Source organism: Embiotoca jacksoni, unplaced genomic scaffold, assembly GCF_022577435.1.
Source record: "Embiotoca jacksoni isolate LCO1_2020_lvr unplaced genomic scaffold, fEmbJac1.0.p SCAF_11, whole genome shotgun sequence".
Lineage (NCBI taxonomy): Eukaryota > Metazoa > Chordata > Actinopteri > Embiotocidae > Embiotoca > Embiotoca jacksoni.
In genome coordinates this window covers 7,300,729-7,321,435 of record NW_027185241.1, presented here as the reverse complement: position 1 = coordinate 7,321,435, position 20,707 = coordinate 7,300,729, and the positions used below count along the sequence as shown (strand labels likewise).

At 39.2% G+C, this 20,707-nt stretch overlaps 2 protein-coding genes across 2 annotated transcripts; one reads left to right on the top strand and one right to left on the bottom strand.

The window, feature by feature from the left end:
- Window positions 1-1,612: 1,612 nt before the first annotated feature.
- Window positions 1,613-15,039, top strand: rundc3b (RUN domain containing 3b). The gene is made up of 11 exons (XM_069142818.1): window positions 1,613-1,819; window positions 6,051-6,166; window positions 6,382-6,515; window positions 7,457-7,542; window positions 7,798-7,887; window positions 9,387-9,467; window positions 9,990-10,164; window positions 10,504-10,661; window positions 12,697-12,843; window positions 13,796-13,917; window positions 14,002-15,039. Exons 1-11 carry the CDS (start codon window positions 1,725-1,727, stop codon window positions 14,145-14,147), a joined length of 1,350 nt encoding a protein of 449 aa, XP_068998919.1. The 5' UTR covers window positions 1,613-1,724; the 3' UTR covers window positions 14,148-15,039.
- Window positions 15,040-15,115: 76 nt separating this feature from the next.
- slc25a40 (solute carrier family 25 member 40) lies at window positions 15,116-20,219 on the bottom strand. The gene is made up of 10 exons (XM_069142819.1): window positions 20,035-20,219; window positions 19,741-19,855; window positions 18,968-19,027; window positions 18,748-18,854; window positions 18,469-18,536; window positions 17,994-18,118; window positions 17,085-17,368; window positions 16,851-16,932; window positions 16,066-16,146; window positions 15,116-15,851 (listed from the first exon to the last, which is right to left on the bottom strand). Exons 2-10 carry the CDS (start codon window positions 19,838-19,840, stop codon window positions 15,718-15,720), a joined length of 1,041 nt encoding a protein of 346 aa, XP_068998920.1. The 5' UTR covers window positions 19,841-19,855; window positions 20,035-20,219; the 3' UTR covers window positions 15,116-15,717.
- Between the last annotated feature and the right edge of the window lie 488 nt (window positions 20,220-20,707).

Genomic DNA, 20,707 nt, shown 5'->3' with positions numbered 1-20,707 from the left:
AGCTATGTGAACATCTCTAAATAATTTTTTCCAAAATCTTTTTTCAAATCTGAAAGTTATTTACATTCACATCTCAGGATAAACTTATATATGCGATACTGCCCCAAAAGATTTGCACACCAATGTCTCTAAAGCTCGTACACATTATAACCTTCATGTTTTATAGGTTTAATTTGTAGCCGCTGAAAATCAGAAAATCTTTTTGCAGGTTATCACCATGGCGTTGCAGGCAACCTGAACACTCCAGGAAGTCACTGCTTCCCACCAAGAAATCGTAATAGTAAGAACACAATCCCCGTAAAACTGCAACATCACATTTCACATTTACATACATCGAGTCAACAAAAGAAAGATACATTTTTATAAATAATTCAAAATAAACTCCTTCAAATCAATGAGGATATGGAAATCAACAACATCAGCAATGGCAGAAATACAGTGAGGTGCACAGCTGTATTGTAACTTTTCAGATTAACCACCGAACCTTACAGGCAATGTAATCAAGATTCCACCCTAAAAAACACTCAAATACAGACAGTAACAGCTCCACATCTGAGAGGCCAAAATGATCAGTCTTGAATATATATGAACAAGAGAGACTCAGGGGAATTTTGGAATATGTCACTAGGCCAGCTTGAGATTTAAAAGCAGCACTTGTGATTTTCAGTTTGTTAACTTCATCAGTTGTTTTGATTTTTATCACATTTTTTGGTATGTTTGTGGGATTCAGCCTGACAAAATTGTTCTTTTAACTGGCATGTCCAACAAAAATGTTCAAACCTGAAACTATTTTCTTGTCCCTGTAAAAAAAAAAAAAAAATGTTTTGCCATTTATCAAGAGTAAATGCCATCACAAAATGGAAGTACAAATACTTCTAAAATATACCTATACAGTAGGGGCCTATACAGTAGCTACGTGCTCAGAGCTTTGTCCAGCACACATTCATCCACACTCATTAAGCTGTGGTGTTCATTTCCTTTTTATTTTTAAGAACGGAGGAGAAAATGTGAGTGAAGGAAGCAAGGACGCATATGGGAGAAAACAGAGTCTGCGATTTTTATTGGACACCTCTGGAGGGCGGTGTCTTCCTTCATGGTAACTACAGAATTTCAAAGATATTTAAAGGTACAATCAGAAGTCTTCAGAAAAATGTTAACAACAGCATACACAAGCAAACACTTGTGACTAATATTTGTAGCGGAGGCAGGATATTTTATGGTTTAACAATAACTTATAGCTTAGTCCAAACTGTCATAAGTTTGTTGAAATTTACTGGGAATTTGATCATTTTAACTCACCATGATGAAAAAAAACAAAAGTAGAACGGAGTATTTACGCCGAGCATCTTTTCCTGCATTATATTCTCTACAAAATGGTTTTGGCATATTATGTTACGTTATGTGTTCTTATGTTATTTGATGAGCAGTTATTTACTAAAATTGCTAAATCAAACAAATATTGGCTGCCGATTTTTTTTTCTAAGATTTCGGATGTGAAGTCAACAGTAGTAGTTGCTGACCGTCTATACGAGCTCTTATTTTGAAAGCTCCAACAGGAAGTCCACTCTGTGTCTGACTTGTGTCACAGACCCCTCCTTCAACGGAGCATCTCGTGTTCCTCAGAGGTGACGGATGCGGCCGGTCTTGCGCCGGTGTACGGAGGAGCGAAGCGGGGACAGCACAGCACCACCACCACCGGGCGCAGCCACGGACACGAGCCCGGAATGGCGTCGCTCGGCGCGGGGCTCCATCTCACTCGCAAGCGCGGAGCAGGCAGGAGCGCCGTGGTGGAGAGGAGGAACCTGCTCACGATGTGCAGGTGGGATTTCCTCAAGGATAGATGAAACAGCATCTGCAGCTGAATTTATGACGGCAGATTTGGCAATTCATAACGCGCGCATTTGTTTGAGGTTAGCTTTAAAGGGAGCATCATTCGAACCTCTGCTCCATCCTTTATTGAAGTATGACTTAACATGTACACAATGCCACAGAGGAACTCACTCTTTGTCTGTTGGATGAGTTTTAATGAAAATATTATGAATGAGGTGGATGATTTTAGATAAATGTCTCCAATCTTCAAATCTTTCTCAATCACCAACACAGAAACACACGCCCACCAACAGCAGGCTGCATTAAACATTCATGCCATCACATTTCAGTTTTAGTTACTTTCAATTCAGCAGAGGATTAAAGTCAGGGTTTTAAAGAATATGGGTCCAAATTTCCACCCTAAAGAGATGTGGGCCACCAAAATCTATTTGTAGGTTTTTTTCATTCATGCAACTGTGCCATTATATTTCACAATTCATGATTTAAGTGCAGAAAGTCTCTGTTGACTTTTATGAATCTCGGAAACACTGCACAAATTGGGTGTTTTGTAGAATATACAGTAAGCATAAGCAACTTGGTGCCCTCAGTTCATTCCTCAATATATTTATAAATGACAACATGGTAAATGTGGAGTGTCTGAGATAGATAAGTGGATAGATGCTGCTGATTTGTGCACACAGTTGTCACCTGCCTGTTTCTCCTCCTGTCTTTGTCAGCTGGAGTGAGAAACACTGTGCTCAGAGTATTGATTTGCGGTCGTTTCGGTGCTGCTGGCAGATGTCAGTTACTGTCCCTGTGGTGCGTTTGAGACAGAACACTAGAACGGTTGACAGAAACGGCGAGATACACAGGTGTCTTTATTTTGGCACCAGAAAAGTGTATCGGTTCAGAAAACAAACTGATAACACACTACCTGCTCCAGCTGGTGTGTGCTCAGCCTTTTCTAAAGGGAACAAATCTGGCATTTTCAGGCTTGCGGGAGGTCAGGTGCGACTGACCCCCTTACTCCAGGAGCATCACCTGTCAGAGATGTAAAAAGAAAAGTAATTATAGACAGGTGCTCCTTGCTGACTAAGCTGATCCTTTTTTGGCTCCTGCTGCCTTTGCACCAGCCATCAACTCGCTGATTGGCACAAGTGGAGATGGAAAAAGACTGAAGAGAAAACAGTAATTCAGTGAGAACAAGGACTGAGAGAAAAGCTGATCAAAATACAACAAAGGGAGGCTGTTGGACCTATTGACTTCCTCTTTTGTTTCTCCTTAAGTTGGCAAAAAAAAAAAAAAAAAATCTGATTTCCACACAGTCAGTGAGTTTAATCAATTTAGATAACTGATCAATCACTTGACAATGGCTGGAATGACGAATGTTATCTGTTCTCAGCTTGCAAATGTGAAGATTAGATGTTTTCCTTTGTTACAAATTAAAGTAATCTTTATTTCTTTTAGTTCGAGGACTGTTGCTCAGATAAAACAAGCCTTTTTGATACCACATTGTAGTCTGGGAAAGTTGTAACTGTTGTTTTATTCTATTTTTGACATTTTATGGCCAAAATAATACAAAAGAATGATAGTTTGCAGCTCTGGTAGCTTATTTATTATGTATTTGCTTGGTCCAGCTCTTTTTAATCTCATTTGTTCTCTGCTCTACCTAATAATGCAAATAGATTTTTGTCTGTTTTGTGTTTGTCGCTACAGTAGATGAGATCCGGTACGGGTCAAAATAGATAAAGAAAAGTAACTTAGTTATCCGCACAGAGCAGCTGTGACTGAAGACACCAGTTTCATACGTCTTCAGACCTCCTGCAGGTTTTAGTGTTTGGACTCTGTGATTTATTTCTTCCTAAAGCTGAGACTGTAAGCAACATTGCCTTTTTTTGTGTATGCTGCCATTCAGAGATTTTGGCTGTTGAAATTAATAGAACAGTAATTGCATTGTTGAGTTGTTGTTGTAAGTACTTAATAGGTAGTGAGCTGGGAAATGTTTGGCTTTGAAGTGGTTTACGATCCACATTGTTTCTGCAGCAGTTCAAGTCGTGTGTCTCAGGGCCACAGAAGTGTCTTAACTGGTTCAGTTTACCACTGAAAATGACAAGTTTTTATGGAAACTCAGCTGATTTTTTTTGATGCGCTTTGGGTTTGCCAAAATTATTTTTTTTATTATTTAAGATACAGTGCCCAAAGATGTTACTATAAAAGTTTTTTTTTCTTGCTTTTTGCTTAAAAGTTTGATATGTCATAGAGGGACAAACACGTGTTACTGATGTTCATATTGTGTGCACTTTTTTTTGTCTCTTTCTATGCTGCTGTGAGGAATAAATTTCCCCACTGTGGGAATAATCAAATCAAATCTAATCTAATCTAATCTAATCTAATATGACATCGCTAATAAAATTCGATTTTTGGTATATCAAATTAATTTAGCCCTGTTTGATTTTATTGTTTACACCTATGCTTTTCCCAGTGACACATCAAATCCTGCTTCCTGTGTTGGTGGGGATAACTATCGGTTTTTAAAATGTTTCATCTTTTGATAGTTCCTGAGTTGTCACATCATCAGTCCATCGAACATTTCTCATTCATGAAGCGTGGCACTGAAAACAAAACATTCACCACTCTTTGAAAACAAACCGATGTCAGTTATTGTTGTCAGTCACCGAGCAACAGGCTTCTCTCGACTTCGACCACTTCAACGCTAATACTGCGTGCTTGACTTTAAAAACACAACATCAAGAGTCACACTTGAATGAAGTGTGAGTAAAAACGCATGTTGGGGATTTGGTGGTTGGTTTGACAGGACCACTATGTTAAAATCATCTTCATAGTTATGTCATTTTAAGACGATTTTTACGTTTTTTTTTTTGCAGGGTCTCAAGTTTCTCACACTGACTCAAAGTCCATGTGAAAAGATTTTTGCTGTGAAATATCAAAAGTAGTTATAGCTGATAGGATAAGTGCAGTGTGACGTCTGACTGAATGTCTTTGTGAGAGCAGGGTTGTTTTTCAAAGTGTCTGAAAGTTAAAATATATAAGCCTTTACTTGTGGAAATGCACTGAGATCTATCAGTTTTTCACAGGAAGCTCATAGTCTGTGGTCACCTTGCTGCTAAGCAACGAAGGAGTGCGAGAGAAGCAGAGTGAGATATGAAGTGAGATTATTTAGTTGATGTTAAGGGCTGAACACAATTTGGCAGAATTCATGACACACACACACGCACGCATGCACACACACACACACACACACAGTGACACATCGACACATCAACACATCGTAGCTTTGTCCATTAACTTTCCTTCCTGCGTAATTAGGTGAAACCAGATTAGGTGCAGCCGGTCGGCGCACACGTCAGTTATAGTGGGCTGCAAATTATGGCTGGTTTCATCGCAGCAGATTAATCACAGCATCATTACAACTATTTTCATTGCCTTGTAATTGATGACAGACGTTGCGTTTGTTTGTTAATTAAGATCATTCTTCTTTTTCTTTGTCTGTTCTTATGTGCGTTTGGTAAAATGCACGTCACCCGTCCCGAGCTCCAGCCTCTGGCCCGAGCTTTGAAAGAAAATGATGTGACATCTGATAAGCATGTTTTGACAGAGTGGTTTAAGTGAGTGTTTGTCTTCAGGGTGGGATCAGACAGCAGCAAGAAAAGGGCTTTTCCACTGCTGCAAGTGTGGGAGAATGGAGATTCATCTCTCACACATGTAAAGGGATACTTAAGTAATTTATTAATACACTTCCATGAAGGCTCACAGGAGTCAGAGTGGTAATAATCTAAGCAGCAGAGGCCGATATATCCTGACTTAAGAAATCCTACATTTTGCCTAATACAGCTGGTATGATCCCCCTCCCACTTTTGGTTTAGTAAATGTCCATTTCTTTTCAAAGCTATATACACTTTTATGACATGTTTTTTTTTTTTTTTTATAAATTCCTAATATCCAAGCTAGAGCAGACAAAAAACTGATGGCGTCATCTTTAGAAGTGAAATTAGTAAAGTCGCTCTTTAAGATCCAGGTCCAATAATTCATCGTAATACCAGTCTGTGTGTCTTCTTTAACTTTTATTATTTTATTTGCTTGCTGTATAATCTGTTCTATGTATTATTTATAATTGTACAGTGTATTGGAACCATGTGGGATTCTGCAGTTTAAATCAATTGATTGATTGATTGATTGATTGATTGATTGATTGATTGATTGATTGCCTCTTTTGTGTTCAGGTTTTCCGTGAAGACTCTCCTGGACCGCTCCTGTTTTGAGACGATAGATGACTCCTCTCCAGAGTTTATTAACTTTGTCTCCATCCTGGAGCACATCCTCAGTCATCGACTCAAAGGTATGCAAACCTCTTCTCATCCACGTTTCCCAAAATCCTGAACAAACACGCAGCATATCATAAAAACACATGCAAACAGGAGCAAAATTAGTAGAATGTAGGATGCTCCAATCTGGAAAATGTTAGTGAAATTTCTGTCAGGTTTAGGTAGAAGAGCAATATAAATGCAGATTCATAGTCGTACAAGTCTCAGTTTCTGTGTGTTTTTCTCTCAGGTCAGACAACTTGGTTTGGCTACGAGAGTCCTCGGAGTTTCTGGGATTACATAAAAGCTGCCTGCAGTAAAGTACCTCATAATTGCAGCCGAAGCATCGAGAGCATGGAAAATGTGCGGTCATCGAGAGCGAAGGTGAGGCCACAACCATCTTTGGGTTTGATTTATTTTCCTGATACAGCAGGAATAAAAGAAAAGAAAGTGTATTTTCAAAACACCTAAGAGTCAAATACAAACTGATTATCTGATTGAAAAATACATGTTTAATTTAGCTAGAAATGCCAAGATAAAAGCCAGTTTTATATACACGGAACCACATCAGCGGCTTTGAGTCTAAAAGTATCCTGACAGATAGCAAAATAATACACACATAATGCAGAATCTGGCATTTGTGCTTTTGGCTTGCTTTGCATTATCCTTTTAGAGCAAGAGCAAAGGAAACAGTCAAAAAGCGTTAAGACCTGAGCAAAAAATTTGACTCACCTCATGTGTAAGAGAGAAAACAACCAAACAGGCCGTCGATGAGACAGGACTCATTGTCTCTCACTCCCTCAGTTCATGAACTCAGATACAGGAATAAAATCAGAAGGGCAATTTAGAAACTAGGCTATTTATGTCTTTTCCACATAGTTTTTAACGACTGTCTGGGTTTTACAATCAAGTTGATCATCAAAAACACCAGGAAATGTTTCACATGGTTTCTACATGCTGGGTCATTAACAGCCATTTAATCAAGACACTTATGTCCAAATGGCATTTGTGGAATTGTCATATGGCTGGCAGTGTTGATTTCCCCTTTGTTTGGTCCATCCACCACTTTGGAAACTGAAATGTCTCTGCAATTATTCAATGGATAGCCCTGAGATTTTTCACAGACATTTGTGATTCCCAGGGGATGAACTGATCCAACAGGTTGAAGTTTTTGGTGTTCTGTGAAATAGCTCAACATCAAATAGACAAAAACAATGCCGTACAACGATGTGACTGTAACTCTTTGTCTGGTTGTCTTTGATGGTTCAATTAGATGAAATAAGCTTCTGTGAACAACAGAGTGCCGTTTGTCTCTCTCTCTGCAGGGCAGAGCATGGATCAGAGTCGTCCTGATGGAGAAAAGACTGTCAGAGTACATCTCATTCGCACTGAGGGAATTCAAAACCACCAGGTCTCAATGTGGCACTTATACACACACACACACACACACACACACACACACACACACACACACACACACACACACACACACACACACACACACACCCTTCAACACAATTCTAGAGGTTTGATCAAAGCAAGTGTGGCTAGAAGTGCAAGACAGTTTATACTTTCTGTCTGCAGACCCCCTGCTCACACATTTTGCAGCTGTACCTGTCCACTTCGAGTTGAATGAAGTTCATTAATTAACACATGTTGATTTTAGGAGGTTTTATGAGGACGGGGCGATCATGCTCGGAGAGGAGGCCGGGGTGTTGGCAGACACTCTCATCGGACTCAACACCATTGACTTCAGGTACTGATCATAATCTCCTCCTTCTTCCCCGATCAGTTGTGCTTTCTCTCGCTGCTGCCCTTGTTTATGGTCATTGGATTGACCATCCTTTTACTAATAGTAAGGATGTTCCAAGAAACTTTCATCTTAATGGAGGTGCAAAGATGAATGCAGAGGGAATAAGAAGCTGCAGTGTCTGCTTCCCTCGATTAAATTAGAAATACATTATATCAACACTATACAGGGATAAAATACCAGAAATACCTTACAATACAAAAGCCTATTAAGTGGGTTTTACTTCAACTGTATACTTTGGACCTCCCCTGGGAGCGCTATTAAAGCAGCTTTCCTTTGTAATTTTCTACATATTTTGTCTGGAATTTAAACATTTGTTTCATTACTACATGAGTTGGTTTTGCATTATTTACAATTTTGTTTAAGAGGGACAAACCTGCCAGACAGTTGGTGCCTGAAAGTTGCATCGGCTGCAGAAGTTGCATTTTTTGATGGGAGAAAGCTTAATGAAACTCCTAAAATGATACTGAAGCAACTGTATTAGCAAAGAGGGACCAAACTCCTCAATAGTAAATGTAAGGCAATTAATTATTACTACAGATGAATTTGAGTAGTCAAGTAGTCAAGTTCAACCAAGACATCTGACAGCCTCCACAAAGCCGGATTAAATTGTACAACTTGAACAGAACCTACTACAAATTGGTATTAATGGCAAGGTGTCTGGTCTGGATGTTTCTTTGTATGTACTGTTTCTTTTGAAAAATGATGAAATGAAATTTATATACTGAAATAAATCACAAGATATTAGTTACATGAATCAAAATCAGTGCATTTGGTACAGGATCATTAGTTTAGACATTTCACATTAAAGAAGAAATTATTGGATAAAATCAGAGTTGCTCAAGATAATAAATCATTACCTGACCATGATCTAATTATGTGGTATTTTACAGTTTTAAATAAAGTGGGTTTAATGTGCCTTTTTTGACACAGCTCAGCAGAAAAATACCATTTTAATGTCAAAGTGATAGAAAGTGAGCAAAATTAATTACGAGTATAAAATAAACATACAAAATATTTTGTAATAATCCAGTTAATAAAAACATCAAAATCATGATTGGTGCAGGCAGTTGGTTTTAGTCATAAGTCTAATGGAAAGTACGTCTGTGTAGTTGTGGGGTAACTGTTATATGTCTCTGAGTGGAAGGTTAAACTTTTAATGAGGCAGTATTGTGGCAAAACTTACACCATGAAGAGTCCAAGCACCTGCAGAAAACATGATTGAAAGGTACAGCTGAGGAAGGACATCTTCACTTTGAGTCCTTTTAAAACAATCATTAAAGTTTTAAATCACACCATCTTCACTAAGGGAGTGAAATCACAGGGAGGAGACGAGTAAGTGAGGACACATGACATCTCTGAAAGATTTGACTTGCATGCCGTCACAAATCATTTGTTGGATCTTGTAGTCACATGCTAACAGGAGTGCTGTCTTCTTTGTTTAGCTTCTGTCTCAAAGGAGAGGGTCTGGACGGCAGCTGCCCTGCTGTGATCGACTACACGCCCTACCTGAAGTTCACTCAGAGGTATATGAGATCAAAGAACTCACATCACACAGTTCATGATTAGTTTACTGCAGGCCTAGTTTATATACCTTTTTATTAATTGATCAATTGTATTGGAGGGCAGGTGTCATAATTGTCCTTTTGCAAATAAGGAATCGTAAATGTAATGTTCGTTGATGCACTTTGAAGGTACTGAAGATGTATGTAATACAGCAAACAGTTGCCCACTTAGTTTGTGGTTGAAAAAAAAGACTGTGCTGACGCAGATTATATTGTTTACCTGTGTTCACTGTCTTCCAAGTTTATTAGACTTCATTTCAGCACCATGCTCTAGTCAAAAAGCCTCTTTCTTCTCTTATGACGTCACATACGCTTTATATTTATGTTGTTTTCTCGAGCAGATTTTTAAGTATAAAGTTCAAGACTTTAGTTGTGGTTGGGGGGACAAATAGTTTTGTCTAAGTCTCAGATTTTTGCCTGTTTGACAACAGCCGCTGTAGAGGCTGTGTTCTGATAAGAGGCACGCTGTGATTCCTTGTGCAGAACAGACAGCATCAGCAGTGACGAAGAGGAGATGAGGACTCTGGGGAGCAGCGGCAGCGAGAGCAGCACGCCCGACAAAACGGCCACCGCTGCCTCCATCTTCACCGAGCAGAGCAACCTGGTCAGCAAGTGCAAGCGCTTTGAGCAGAAGTATCGCATGGCCCTGGAGCAGAAGGTGTGTGTTTAACATATATTTTAAAGGAGCAGGATGGCAGTATATGCCAGCGTGACATTTTCCTCTGTGTTTGCATGATGATTAGTGGCTTGGTTTGTGAAATGCCAGGAGGAAACTAGCCCTGTGAAGAATATGTTTTTGATGCAAACACATATTGAGCTCAATATATAATCTTGCAGCTGAAAAATCTCTAATGTGGCCTCCTCTCTCTGGCTGTTGGTGTCTGCTCGGTGGCTGTTTGTTTTCAGTGATAAACAAAGCTTTCGTGGTGCCTTTGTGGCATTGAAACAAACAAGTGAAGAGTTTGTGTGTGTGCCTGTGTGTGTTTGTTTGCCTCAGGGTTACCTGGAGGAGCTGGTCCGTCTACGAGAAGCCCAGCTGTCGGAGGCCGTGTCTCATACCAAGGCTCTTCAGCAGAGCCTGGCAGACACACACCTCTCTCACACGCTGGAGAAAGAACAGCTTGAGTACATCATACTGGAACTGCAGGACCAACTGTGAGTCATTTCTGCTGAGTGTGTGTGTGTGTGTGTGTGACAATTAGGTGGAGAGGTTTGCAGCGAGTGCAACTGTGAATTTGACATTAAGGACACAGTGAGAAGCCTGGAGGTTGCAGGTGGTTTGTTATTTGTGTGTTCTTGAATCAATTGCATTCAGTGCTGCTTTTTGCCCAATAGAAAAGCTGCATCAGGGTTGTATCTTTCCGTTAATGTTTTAATCAATGACAATGCCCTTTCTGAGGCGGATCACTAATTCAATGTGAGCTACAAAATTTGTCGGGGATTTGGTGTCATGATCTCGAGGAATGAAGCTGCAGCCTCAAGCCAGCGTGATGACTCAGTTAATGGTTTCAAATGCAAATACAGTGCAAAGCAAAATGACTGAGTAATGAGCTGAGACAGAGAGAGTGAGATGCTCTTATAGGGACTATAGTGAGAGAAACTGTGATGATGACAGTCTGAATCATTAAAATATGCAGTTTGAAACAGAGATGAATGAAGAAAAATACCTCAAAAATGGTGGATTCTTTTTGTAGAACTGATAACAGATGACTGTTGGAGGGTTTTTGAGGCCAATCTTGGAAGAAAAAAAAAAAAATTTAAACAATTGCTATCTGACATTCTTCTTTCTTACATAAGCTAATGAGAAACATTTGTTAGTCACGTTAGTGGCGTTGCTGTTTGGACGGCAGTGTTGGTCTGCTGGTTAGTCCACCACTGAAATGTCTTAACCCTCGTGTTGTCCTCGGGTCAAAATGACCCGCAGCTGTGTTCAACCAAGTTCTATTTTCTTTCTTTCTTTTTATATTTTTTGGGGATCATTGGTCCTCATTCTTTAAAGAAACCCTCACAGCCTCCTTATCACCAATGATCCCAAAAAATATGAAAATAAAATAGAACTTGGTTGAACACAGCTGCGGGTCATTTTGACCCAAGGACAACAGGAGGGTTAAAAATGTACTGGCTAGGAAGTAAATCATTAAGACATTCTGGGTCTCCAGAGGATGAATCAAGCTCACTTTGGTGATTACCAGAGTTTTCCACCAGTGCTACCTGCAGGTTGACATTTGTAGCATTTACTGAATTATCCTGACAACTGCTGGATGACTTGCATGAAATTTGTTCATTCATGTCTCCTTATGGAAAATCTCAGAACCCATCGTCTATCGGTCTGATGACGATTTAACTTCTGGGGGGCAAAAGTCGATATATTGGGTTTCCAGTGTGACCAGTGGATATCCAGGCAAAGACTTCCTGCACCTGTCGTTGTTTACACTCAGATACGAGAATGGAGTCGGAGTTGAGAAACGATGTCTACGACCTGATTGTTTCACAAGAAGCCAGATTACTGTTTAAAACCGCGGCAACATAGCTATTAAAAAGCTCACTCGCTTTCCAGACTGGATTTCGGCCTGGTTGCTCCGCCCCCTTTGGCTCGCCACGCAATACTGTTCACCTGCATGCAACCAAAGCATACTCAAACTCCGTACTACTCAAGACTTCCAATATGTTGTCCAGATATCTGTTCAGAGAGAATACTTCAGGGATGAATTGTTAACAACTTTGATACTCCTTTAACATTCAATTGATTGCCAGTAGTAGGAGAACATTTCACTTTGTCAATTACTTTGACAAAAACCTGCAAAGCCAGTGACAATCCCATCACACCATGTTAATTACTAATTAGCAAGTGTGAGCATGTTAACACGTTAAAATACGATGGTGAACATGGTAAAAAAAAAATATACTTGCTAAAGCATGGAAGCATTGTCATTGCATTAGCATCTAGCACAAAGCAGTACAGACTGACAGCTGCTCGCATAACGGTAGACTATAAAACTGCTTTAAAGGAAAATAATGCCAAGAAGAAGACAGTTTGAGTTTGTGGGTTGAAAGTGTTACAGCAACCAAAACATTAAACAATCTCTATGATTTTGTTTGTTATATATAGTTATTTCTTCTGAACTTTTTGTTTCATGTCCGATTGCGATGAATAAATGTTACTAACCCCGTGACTGTCTCGTATTTTCAGGACGGTGCTGAAGAACAACGATTTGCGGTCCCGACAGGAGTTGACAGCCCATCTGACCAATCAGTGGCCATCTCCTGATACCTTGGATGCTAACGCCGTTGCCTTGGATACACTGCTGTACAGGAAGGGCACGGGACAGTGGGAGGAGTATGTAGATGTATTTTTTTTTACATTTAAACATCAACAAGCACACAGCCATCGCATCTGTAAAAAACACAGGAAACAAATCGGGGCAGAAGGAATTTACAGATGAACACAGAGGAAGTAAAGGAATTAAAAATGGAAGAATCTCTATAGTGCAAATAAATTATGGGTAAATATTGTGAAATATAAATAAAGTAAAAAATAAATGGGTGGTTATGATTTTGACTGCCATCTGTTCACATAGGAGGAGTAGGCAGATGAGTTTGCTTCCTTCAGCTTCTGTATTATTTTCATTCACAAGTATCTTAAAAATATAATGAATTAAGATCTAATTTGATCTATATCAATAAATTTGAAAATAAATGTGAGAAAATCATGCTGTGTTCATACAAATAGAATCATCAATTGTCACATTCAGTGTTTGCGCATTTACTTTACTCCCCCCCCTAAGAAAAGGATGTCGATGAAGCGCATAGTGTCTCCTAATTGTTTGTAATTTAAATCAATGCTGTTACAAATCAGTGCTGTGGTGCAGCAGGTGGATATATTGACAGTGGATTATAGGATCAGTGAAGAGCAACTAGAGGCCTGGCAGGGAGCATTTCAGACAGCACAATCTTTACTTTCATTTAAATTTGATACATTTCAAGCTAGAAGAACTTTAATCTTAATGCACTCGATTTATTTGGTATATATTAATTGTTAAACCACAAAACCAATGTACCCCGAAGATTGGATTGGAAATAATAGTTATTAATAATTGTTTAGTCCATAGGATATCTTATAAACTCAATTAAAATAACATACTTGAATGTTTTTTGTCTGACGCAGTCTAAAGGTACTCGGTCATATAAAAATGCAAGTGAGCAGAAATTGGTTGTGATTCCTCTTCTGTTCTTGTCAGCACTAATTATGTGCGTGTAGCCTTTATTGATCCTCTCTCCGCTCCTTGCAGGAAGAGTTTCCAGAGTCTGGAGCAGCTGTCTGCAGACATGAGCCTCTCCCAGACTTCTCTTGAACCGTCACACACGCTGAGTCTGGAGGCGCGGTCGGCCGGCACACTGTGGCCCCACCAAGGTACGTCCCCTCCTACAAGCACAGCACTGCTCTCCGAGACAATCTCCAACCCTTTACATGAGCTGTGTCTACCATGTCATTCAGGTAAAGAGGAAACTCCGTCACTAAGAGGTCTGTGTGGCTCCCTGACCTCAGTAGCCAGCTACAAGTCTCTGGCCAGCCTGAAGTCGAGCGAATGTTTGGCAAGTCCTGCAACGGAGATCAGCAGTCCAGGCATCACTCCTTCGTAGGAAATGAGCTGAAACCAGCTCACCACCAGGGCCAGACAATCCAGGAACTTTCTTAACGTAGGTGATGTTGATTTTGTTTGTAGACGTCTTATGTTCTGTATGTGCAGCCCAGAGGTTTAAGAGACAGAAGTCATGTTTGCAAGCTGAGAATCTGGTGTAGCATGTTCTTTGTCCTATCACTGTGCCATGGAGCTGAAAGGATCTCTAAATGTAATGTCATCAAAGTGTGTTCGAAAGTCTTTGGTTTTGTTGATGTTTTTATCTGTGGAGCATCATTTCCTTCCTTTCTTGGAATCGAATTAAAATAGAGTTTATTATATGAATCATCATGTCACTATAGCGTATTTAAAAGACAGGAATGAGTTGGTGTGTCCCCCTCTGCTGAATATTCTGACTGTAGATCAGGTCAGATTTGTGAGAAAACACAAAATGTCACTGAGAATTTTCTGTTGTCAAAAGGATTCATTAATATATTCTGTTTCTGCAAACATTGAATTCTTATTGTTTTTTTTATCCACTAATTTATTTGATTTATGACAGAGAATGTTTATTTTAAGTGTGTCATCAAGTCTTTTGTTATCGTTTGGTTCTCAGGTGTAAATGTTTTCCTTCTGTTTTTGTTCTCAGGTATCTCACTATGATTAAAATTTACTTTTTAGTCCTGGGTTTACTTTGAAGCTGAGCTTTAGACAGCGACAATATTCCCTTTAATTGTTAAAATGCAGTATTTCACAGCGATGCTTCGTTACCACAAATGGATCATTCCTGAAACTCTGTATAATGATCTGTGTTAGGACTCGGTAAAGAACAATAAACAGCAGGTATTTTGAGCAAGAGAAACAGGTGTATTTGCAGCATATCAGTATGATGTAAATAGTATTCTTGGTGACTAGCCGTGTACCTCAACACTGAAACTTTACAGTTTGCCTTCAGCTTGTTCTAGCAGTTATTTGCACAGACATACAGCAGATGTTTCATTAAATTTATTTGCCTTTTCGTCTTTGATTTTCAATAAACTTCCACTTGCTAAAACACTGAGAATTTGACTGTGACAATTGAGTTTCTTGTCAGCAACAACAGGTGCAGTGATAAAGCTTGTATAATCAGTGAAAAGAAAATCAGGTATGAATATTTGACATTTGAAAAGTCACATTTTCATAAAGTTTATATGTCGGTCCTCATTTGGTAAACTGAAAAATACACATCACGCAATATTATAATCATTATATAATCTTTAGTACGTCTCCACACGTGCACGCACAAGTCTTGAGGCATAGTGCACATGATCCCAGTGTAGAGCCATCTGCTGGCTGTTAAAGACATCAAACCTTCTGTGATTTCTGAAAAATATTTGTGCACATACAATCTAACATTAACATAAAACAATTGAATTTTGAATATTAATACTATAATACAAATCATGTAATATAAACTGCAGAAAAGGATCAAGTGATTATTATTTTCACTCCTATATCTACTTGTTTTTAATTTGGCAATCTCAACCTTTTTTCGTCTGGGTATAATCTAACAATATTCACAGTGGTGATTGTTGTTTTTGGAGATAAATCGATCAGGTGTTGCTGGTCTGCAACGGCCCAATTATCTTCTCCTGGTTGTGTTTGCGGAAAAAGGCCTTTCCAAACTCATAAGTGCTGATCATGATGGCACAGGCTGGGGCCACTTTAATCAGTCTGGGGAGGAAACCTGGCAGAGACAAAACAGAAACGTTTATTTAGCGCATTTATACAAAACGTCAACATCAGACAGAATTAAAAGACCAGAAAATAATTAACCAATTTAAAAAAAAAAAATCACGCAATAAAACAATCATTCAAGAAATTAAGAACAATATAAGAGAAGAGGTTATACAGTGTATCATTTACAACTATGATTAACAAAATATGAGGAAAGTCCGCACCTGCAAACAGTCCAACAAAACCGTCCTGTGCCACAATCCTGCTCATCACACTGAAGGTGGAGGAGGAGACCTGACATGACACTGATGAGACAAGAGCATGAACACTGAAGTCAATTCAGAAACATGACAGATGTGGTTTCAGCCACGTTCCACATGTCCATCTGAACTGTTATTGCACTGAAGGCTACTTCGTCATAAAATGTTTCCTAACCCCAACAGAGGAGGCTTAAGACTCCTCTTATCAGTAACTAACATTGCTGCCTCCCTTTTCTTTTCTTTTTTTTTAAAGGTTTTTTTTTACGACCAAATTGTTAAACTTATACAGGCCTTGATTTGTGACCGTGACCACCAACAGTCATGTTATCTCTGAAGGTGTGAATGAGTCCATTAACTGAACTTTGATCTGAAGAGGCCTTTTTGATAGGAGGCTAAATGATTCGAAGAGTCCCCTCTTCTGAATGTGGTTTGATCAGGTCTGGACTCAATGTCTCTTGGGTGTGTTCACTATACTTTTAGAGAACCACTTGTGATCAGATCACCCAAGATGCATATTAATGTAGGGTGTTAACAGAGCCTATAGTTGCCCTGATTTAATTATGCAATTCAATGACAAGAAGAAATACAAAAGACCTCCCAAATATTTGTAATCTAATCTATCATTTTTTCTCCATAATTGTGACTAAATTAAAATTCCTACTTTAGGTTGGAAATTGCCATTGTTAAACATTTGCAATCTTCAGAAGCAGTTTTTTAATTTAAATCATAAACAAATAATGGCATATTACAATTCTTTGCTTGAAGTTCTCCGACCTCGACCTGCCTTCTCGTTTTGACGACATCAAAAGGTAAAGTTATGATGGATGCAATCTGAAACAAATGAAATATGAATGAAAAAAAGCTCAGAATACAGTTTACTGATTTTTTTTTTTCTCTCAAGTTCTGCTTGCTGAATAAGCAATATTCTTGTCTGCAGGCTGGAAGTTGAATGCTGTGCAGTTTCAGCGAAGAAAATAACTTACAGATCCTGACACAGCTCCAGAAATGAAGGTGATGGTTAACGTGGGTTCTCTGGTGTTATACCGCTCACACAGCCAGCTCTTTCCCAACTCATAGTTGTACCAGTACATGGCTGAGAAAGGGACGTCTCGGAGCAGCGTGGGCCCCAAACCCCTCCACAAGGAGAGCCAGCCTTCTGTCTCCACGGCTGAGCTGATACAGTGAGTCAGCTCCCTGTACGACTGTTTCTGAGACTGCAGTTTGGTGCGGATCAGCTCCAGGGGGCTGATCACAGTCGCTGAACCCACTGACACACACGGAGGATGAAGACAAAACAAGAGACAACGTGTTAAAACGCACACATCCTGTCCCACCGGCTGTGCTGGACAGAAAGAGGCAAAAACCATAAGTCTGCAAAGAAAGACAAAAGGTAACAATGACACAGAAATCGGCACTAAAAGCCATTAATTTAAAAAAGTAATGTATCTCATAATGAAATTATAATCACTGTAGCTGCTCCAGCAGGTGTAATCCTCCTTACCTCCTGTGCTTTTTTTAAATTCTGGTTTTATAATCGCTTACGGGCAGTTATTAAAAAGAGAGACAGTGAGTCGGGCTAAGAAGATCTCTCATATTTCCAAAATGAAATCTAGAGAGGGGTCAAATTACAGAAAGCCAAGGCCATAAAGCAAGAAGTGTTGCCCTTAGAAATTAATCAGGAAATTAAATCCTCAGCATTAATAAGGTACCGTGACATATTAACCATGCTGACATAAACTCATTCTGTGATACTCATGACTCAAACGTTTATTAAAAAGATGTATTCCGTTCTGTAAATACCTGAATGCAGATCATTCACAATAATTTATGTTGAAGCTTGGAATGTTATCAATTTACTGAATGCTCTGTGAGAGCTGAGAAAGTTAGCTCACCTCTGGCGATGGCTCCCGCGAAGAGAGGAGCCTCCTGGGCTCGTTCTCCCATCCTGACCCGCAGCGCTGCGCACAGCTGGTCATAACACGTGAAATAGATCACAGTGGCTGGAACTGCCATCACACTGGAAGGATGGAAAGTAAACATAGATCATGCTTTTCATCACAAATTATTCCAGGTAGGGAAAAGTCAACCACAACTACATCAATAAATTAATGAACACTATAATTTGTTAAATAAAATTCCATTCAATAACACTTATTCGAAATCAATTTTTTTGTAATGATCCTTAAATAAATCCTGAGGTGACTTGCCACCAATTAGTACCACTTCAAAGGAAAGTGAGTGCATCAGCCACAGGCTAAACGACCATTGACCCACCACATGGGCTCAAACCTCGGCTTCAAAAGGAGGGGAGGCAAAATGTAACACAATGAGGGAGTAAAAAAGAAACGCAGAAGACTTCACACTAACAGGGTTGGAGGCAGACCGCTCCATAACGCCTTTACTCCCTCACGCCGTGCTATCGTCATGAAGGCATCCTGCAGAGACACGGAACGAAGAGGCAGTTTAGGGCGATATGCTGTTTGGCAGCCAGAGGTTTTCTGACACAATATGACTTTTTAGTTCTATGAGCCACTAAAGCAAAACTCAATCATGATAGAGAACTTGTTTGACTACTAACTCAAAGCCTCTAGATGACATTATGTAAAAGAGTGGATTCTGAAATGCAAGGCGCATGTGGAATTTTACCAGTGTGCCACTGAAGTGACCCGGGGCTTTGTACCAGGCCTTGGAGGTGCCGTTGTCACACACACATAAGTGGTCCATAAGTCCATTGCAGTAGACAAAGCATTTTCCTGACAGATATTGAACGAACATATGTTAACATTTATATTTACATTTACTATATTATGGGGGCCATAGTAAACAAAAGACTCCATCAACACAATTTGAATCCATATCATCATACCTTTGGGGAAAGGATTTTTTTGTGCTTGCAGTCTGATCTTCACAACGTCCAAAGGTGTGACTGGAAACAAAGCAACAACTCAACATGAGAGTGTGCACGATGTCGCTTCAACAACAGGAACGTTTAATGGTACATTAACTTTATCACATGTTGTAACCCACTGCTACAAATCCCAATGCTGTTTATTCACATCATCGTGTTAGTTAGCCCGTAAGTCTAAGATTACTGGGATTGTCCATTGAGGATTTCAACGACAGCCAGAATGAAATTTTTAGCTTTACCGTACCTTAAACAAAATATGAAGAAAATACGGCTATTTGACAGTTTATTAGGGACATTGAGCTAAAACAGCTATGCAATAAAATATCTTCATTAATGCTATAATATTCTGTTTTAGTTCAAACTGCTTTAGAAACATGTCGCTTAAACTTTATGGTCCTTTTGGGGGAAGTATTTGTCATATATATTGTCATGTATGACATATGACATGTCAATGTAACGCACAACAAAAAGTAACATAAATTTACATCGGTGTTCAAAACATTACAACAGTATTTAACGAAACTGCACTACTGCTCAGTTTATTAGTTATAAAATGCATTGCGAATAGGACGTGTTGAATTTGGGGGGGGGGGGGGGGGGGGGTATCTATATAATGGTGTAAAAGTTCTGCTGTAAGGACTTTAATGTGTTAAGTGCCATGACATAAACTGTTAAATAAAATTGAATTGAATTGAATATAAAGTAAAAAAAAAAAAACATCAGTATCTCACCAAGCAGAGACGTGAGGATGGCTCCGGAGCAGGACGCCACCATCTGCTGGACGGGAGTAATGCCATTACTGGCAGGAGGAGCAGGACTTTGACCACTCATGCTGTCTTCGTAACACTTAACAAAACAGACACAAAAGGACATTGAACGTGTTTTTTTTAAATACGGATGTTGGTTAGCACGCACACAAAAACTTGCTTCGCCAAATTGAGCTGATTCGTGGGTACACGAGCCCGGTTATCGTGTTATGATAAAACATAACCTTAGGTAGCTCATTGGGTCATCTAACTTCCTACCTGCTAGAGCATCTCGGCATTAACGACGTCTTCCACGAACACGCACATTCCTCTCGGGTTTTTTTGTTTTGTTTGTTTCCTCACAGCACGACAGCTGTTCTGAAGGTAAAAGTAAAGCAAAGGTTTAAACACGTGTGTGTGTTTGTGTTCAGAGGTTCGTAACCGGAGCTAGCTGGTCATTTTACACCGCAAACATTACGTGATGACATCATATTGATTTCAGCTGAGCACATTCTTGGATTTTTTATTTTTTTTTTATTTTATTTTTTTAATTTTTTTAAGTTAGATAAAGCGCAATGAAATAGTTACACGTATAGCACATGCATGCTGTTGTAAATCAAACAATGTATTCATGTCTATTTAGTGTGTCTGTAATTTTAATTCATTTTAATTTAACAACAACGTGGAAACATCACATTCAAACACAAAGGGTATTTTTACTTATATCCGTGTTGCCAGATTTGGAGAGTTTCCCCGCTACACTGCAACATTTTGTTTTATCGAATGTACGGACAAGAGTTTCACGGTAAACTTCATCGAAGATAAAAGTTTTTTTTATTAAAAACTGAAGTATGAACATAATATAGTTTTAAAAAACGAACAGTTAAACGGAACTCGAGAGTTTAGTTAGTTTGATCGCGAGAGTGATGACGTAGCCGGAAACGGTTCAAAC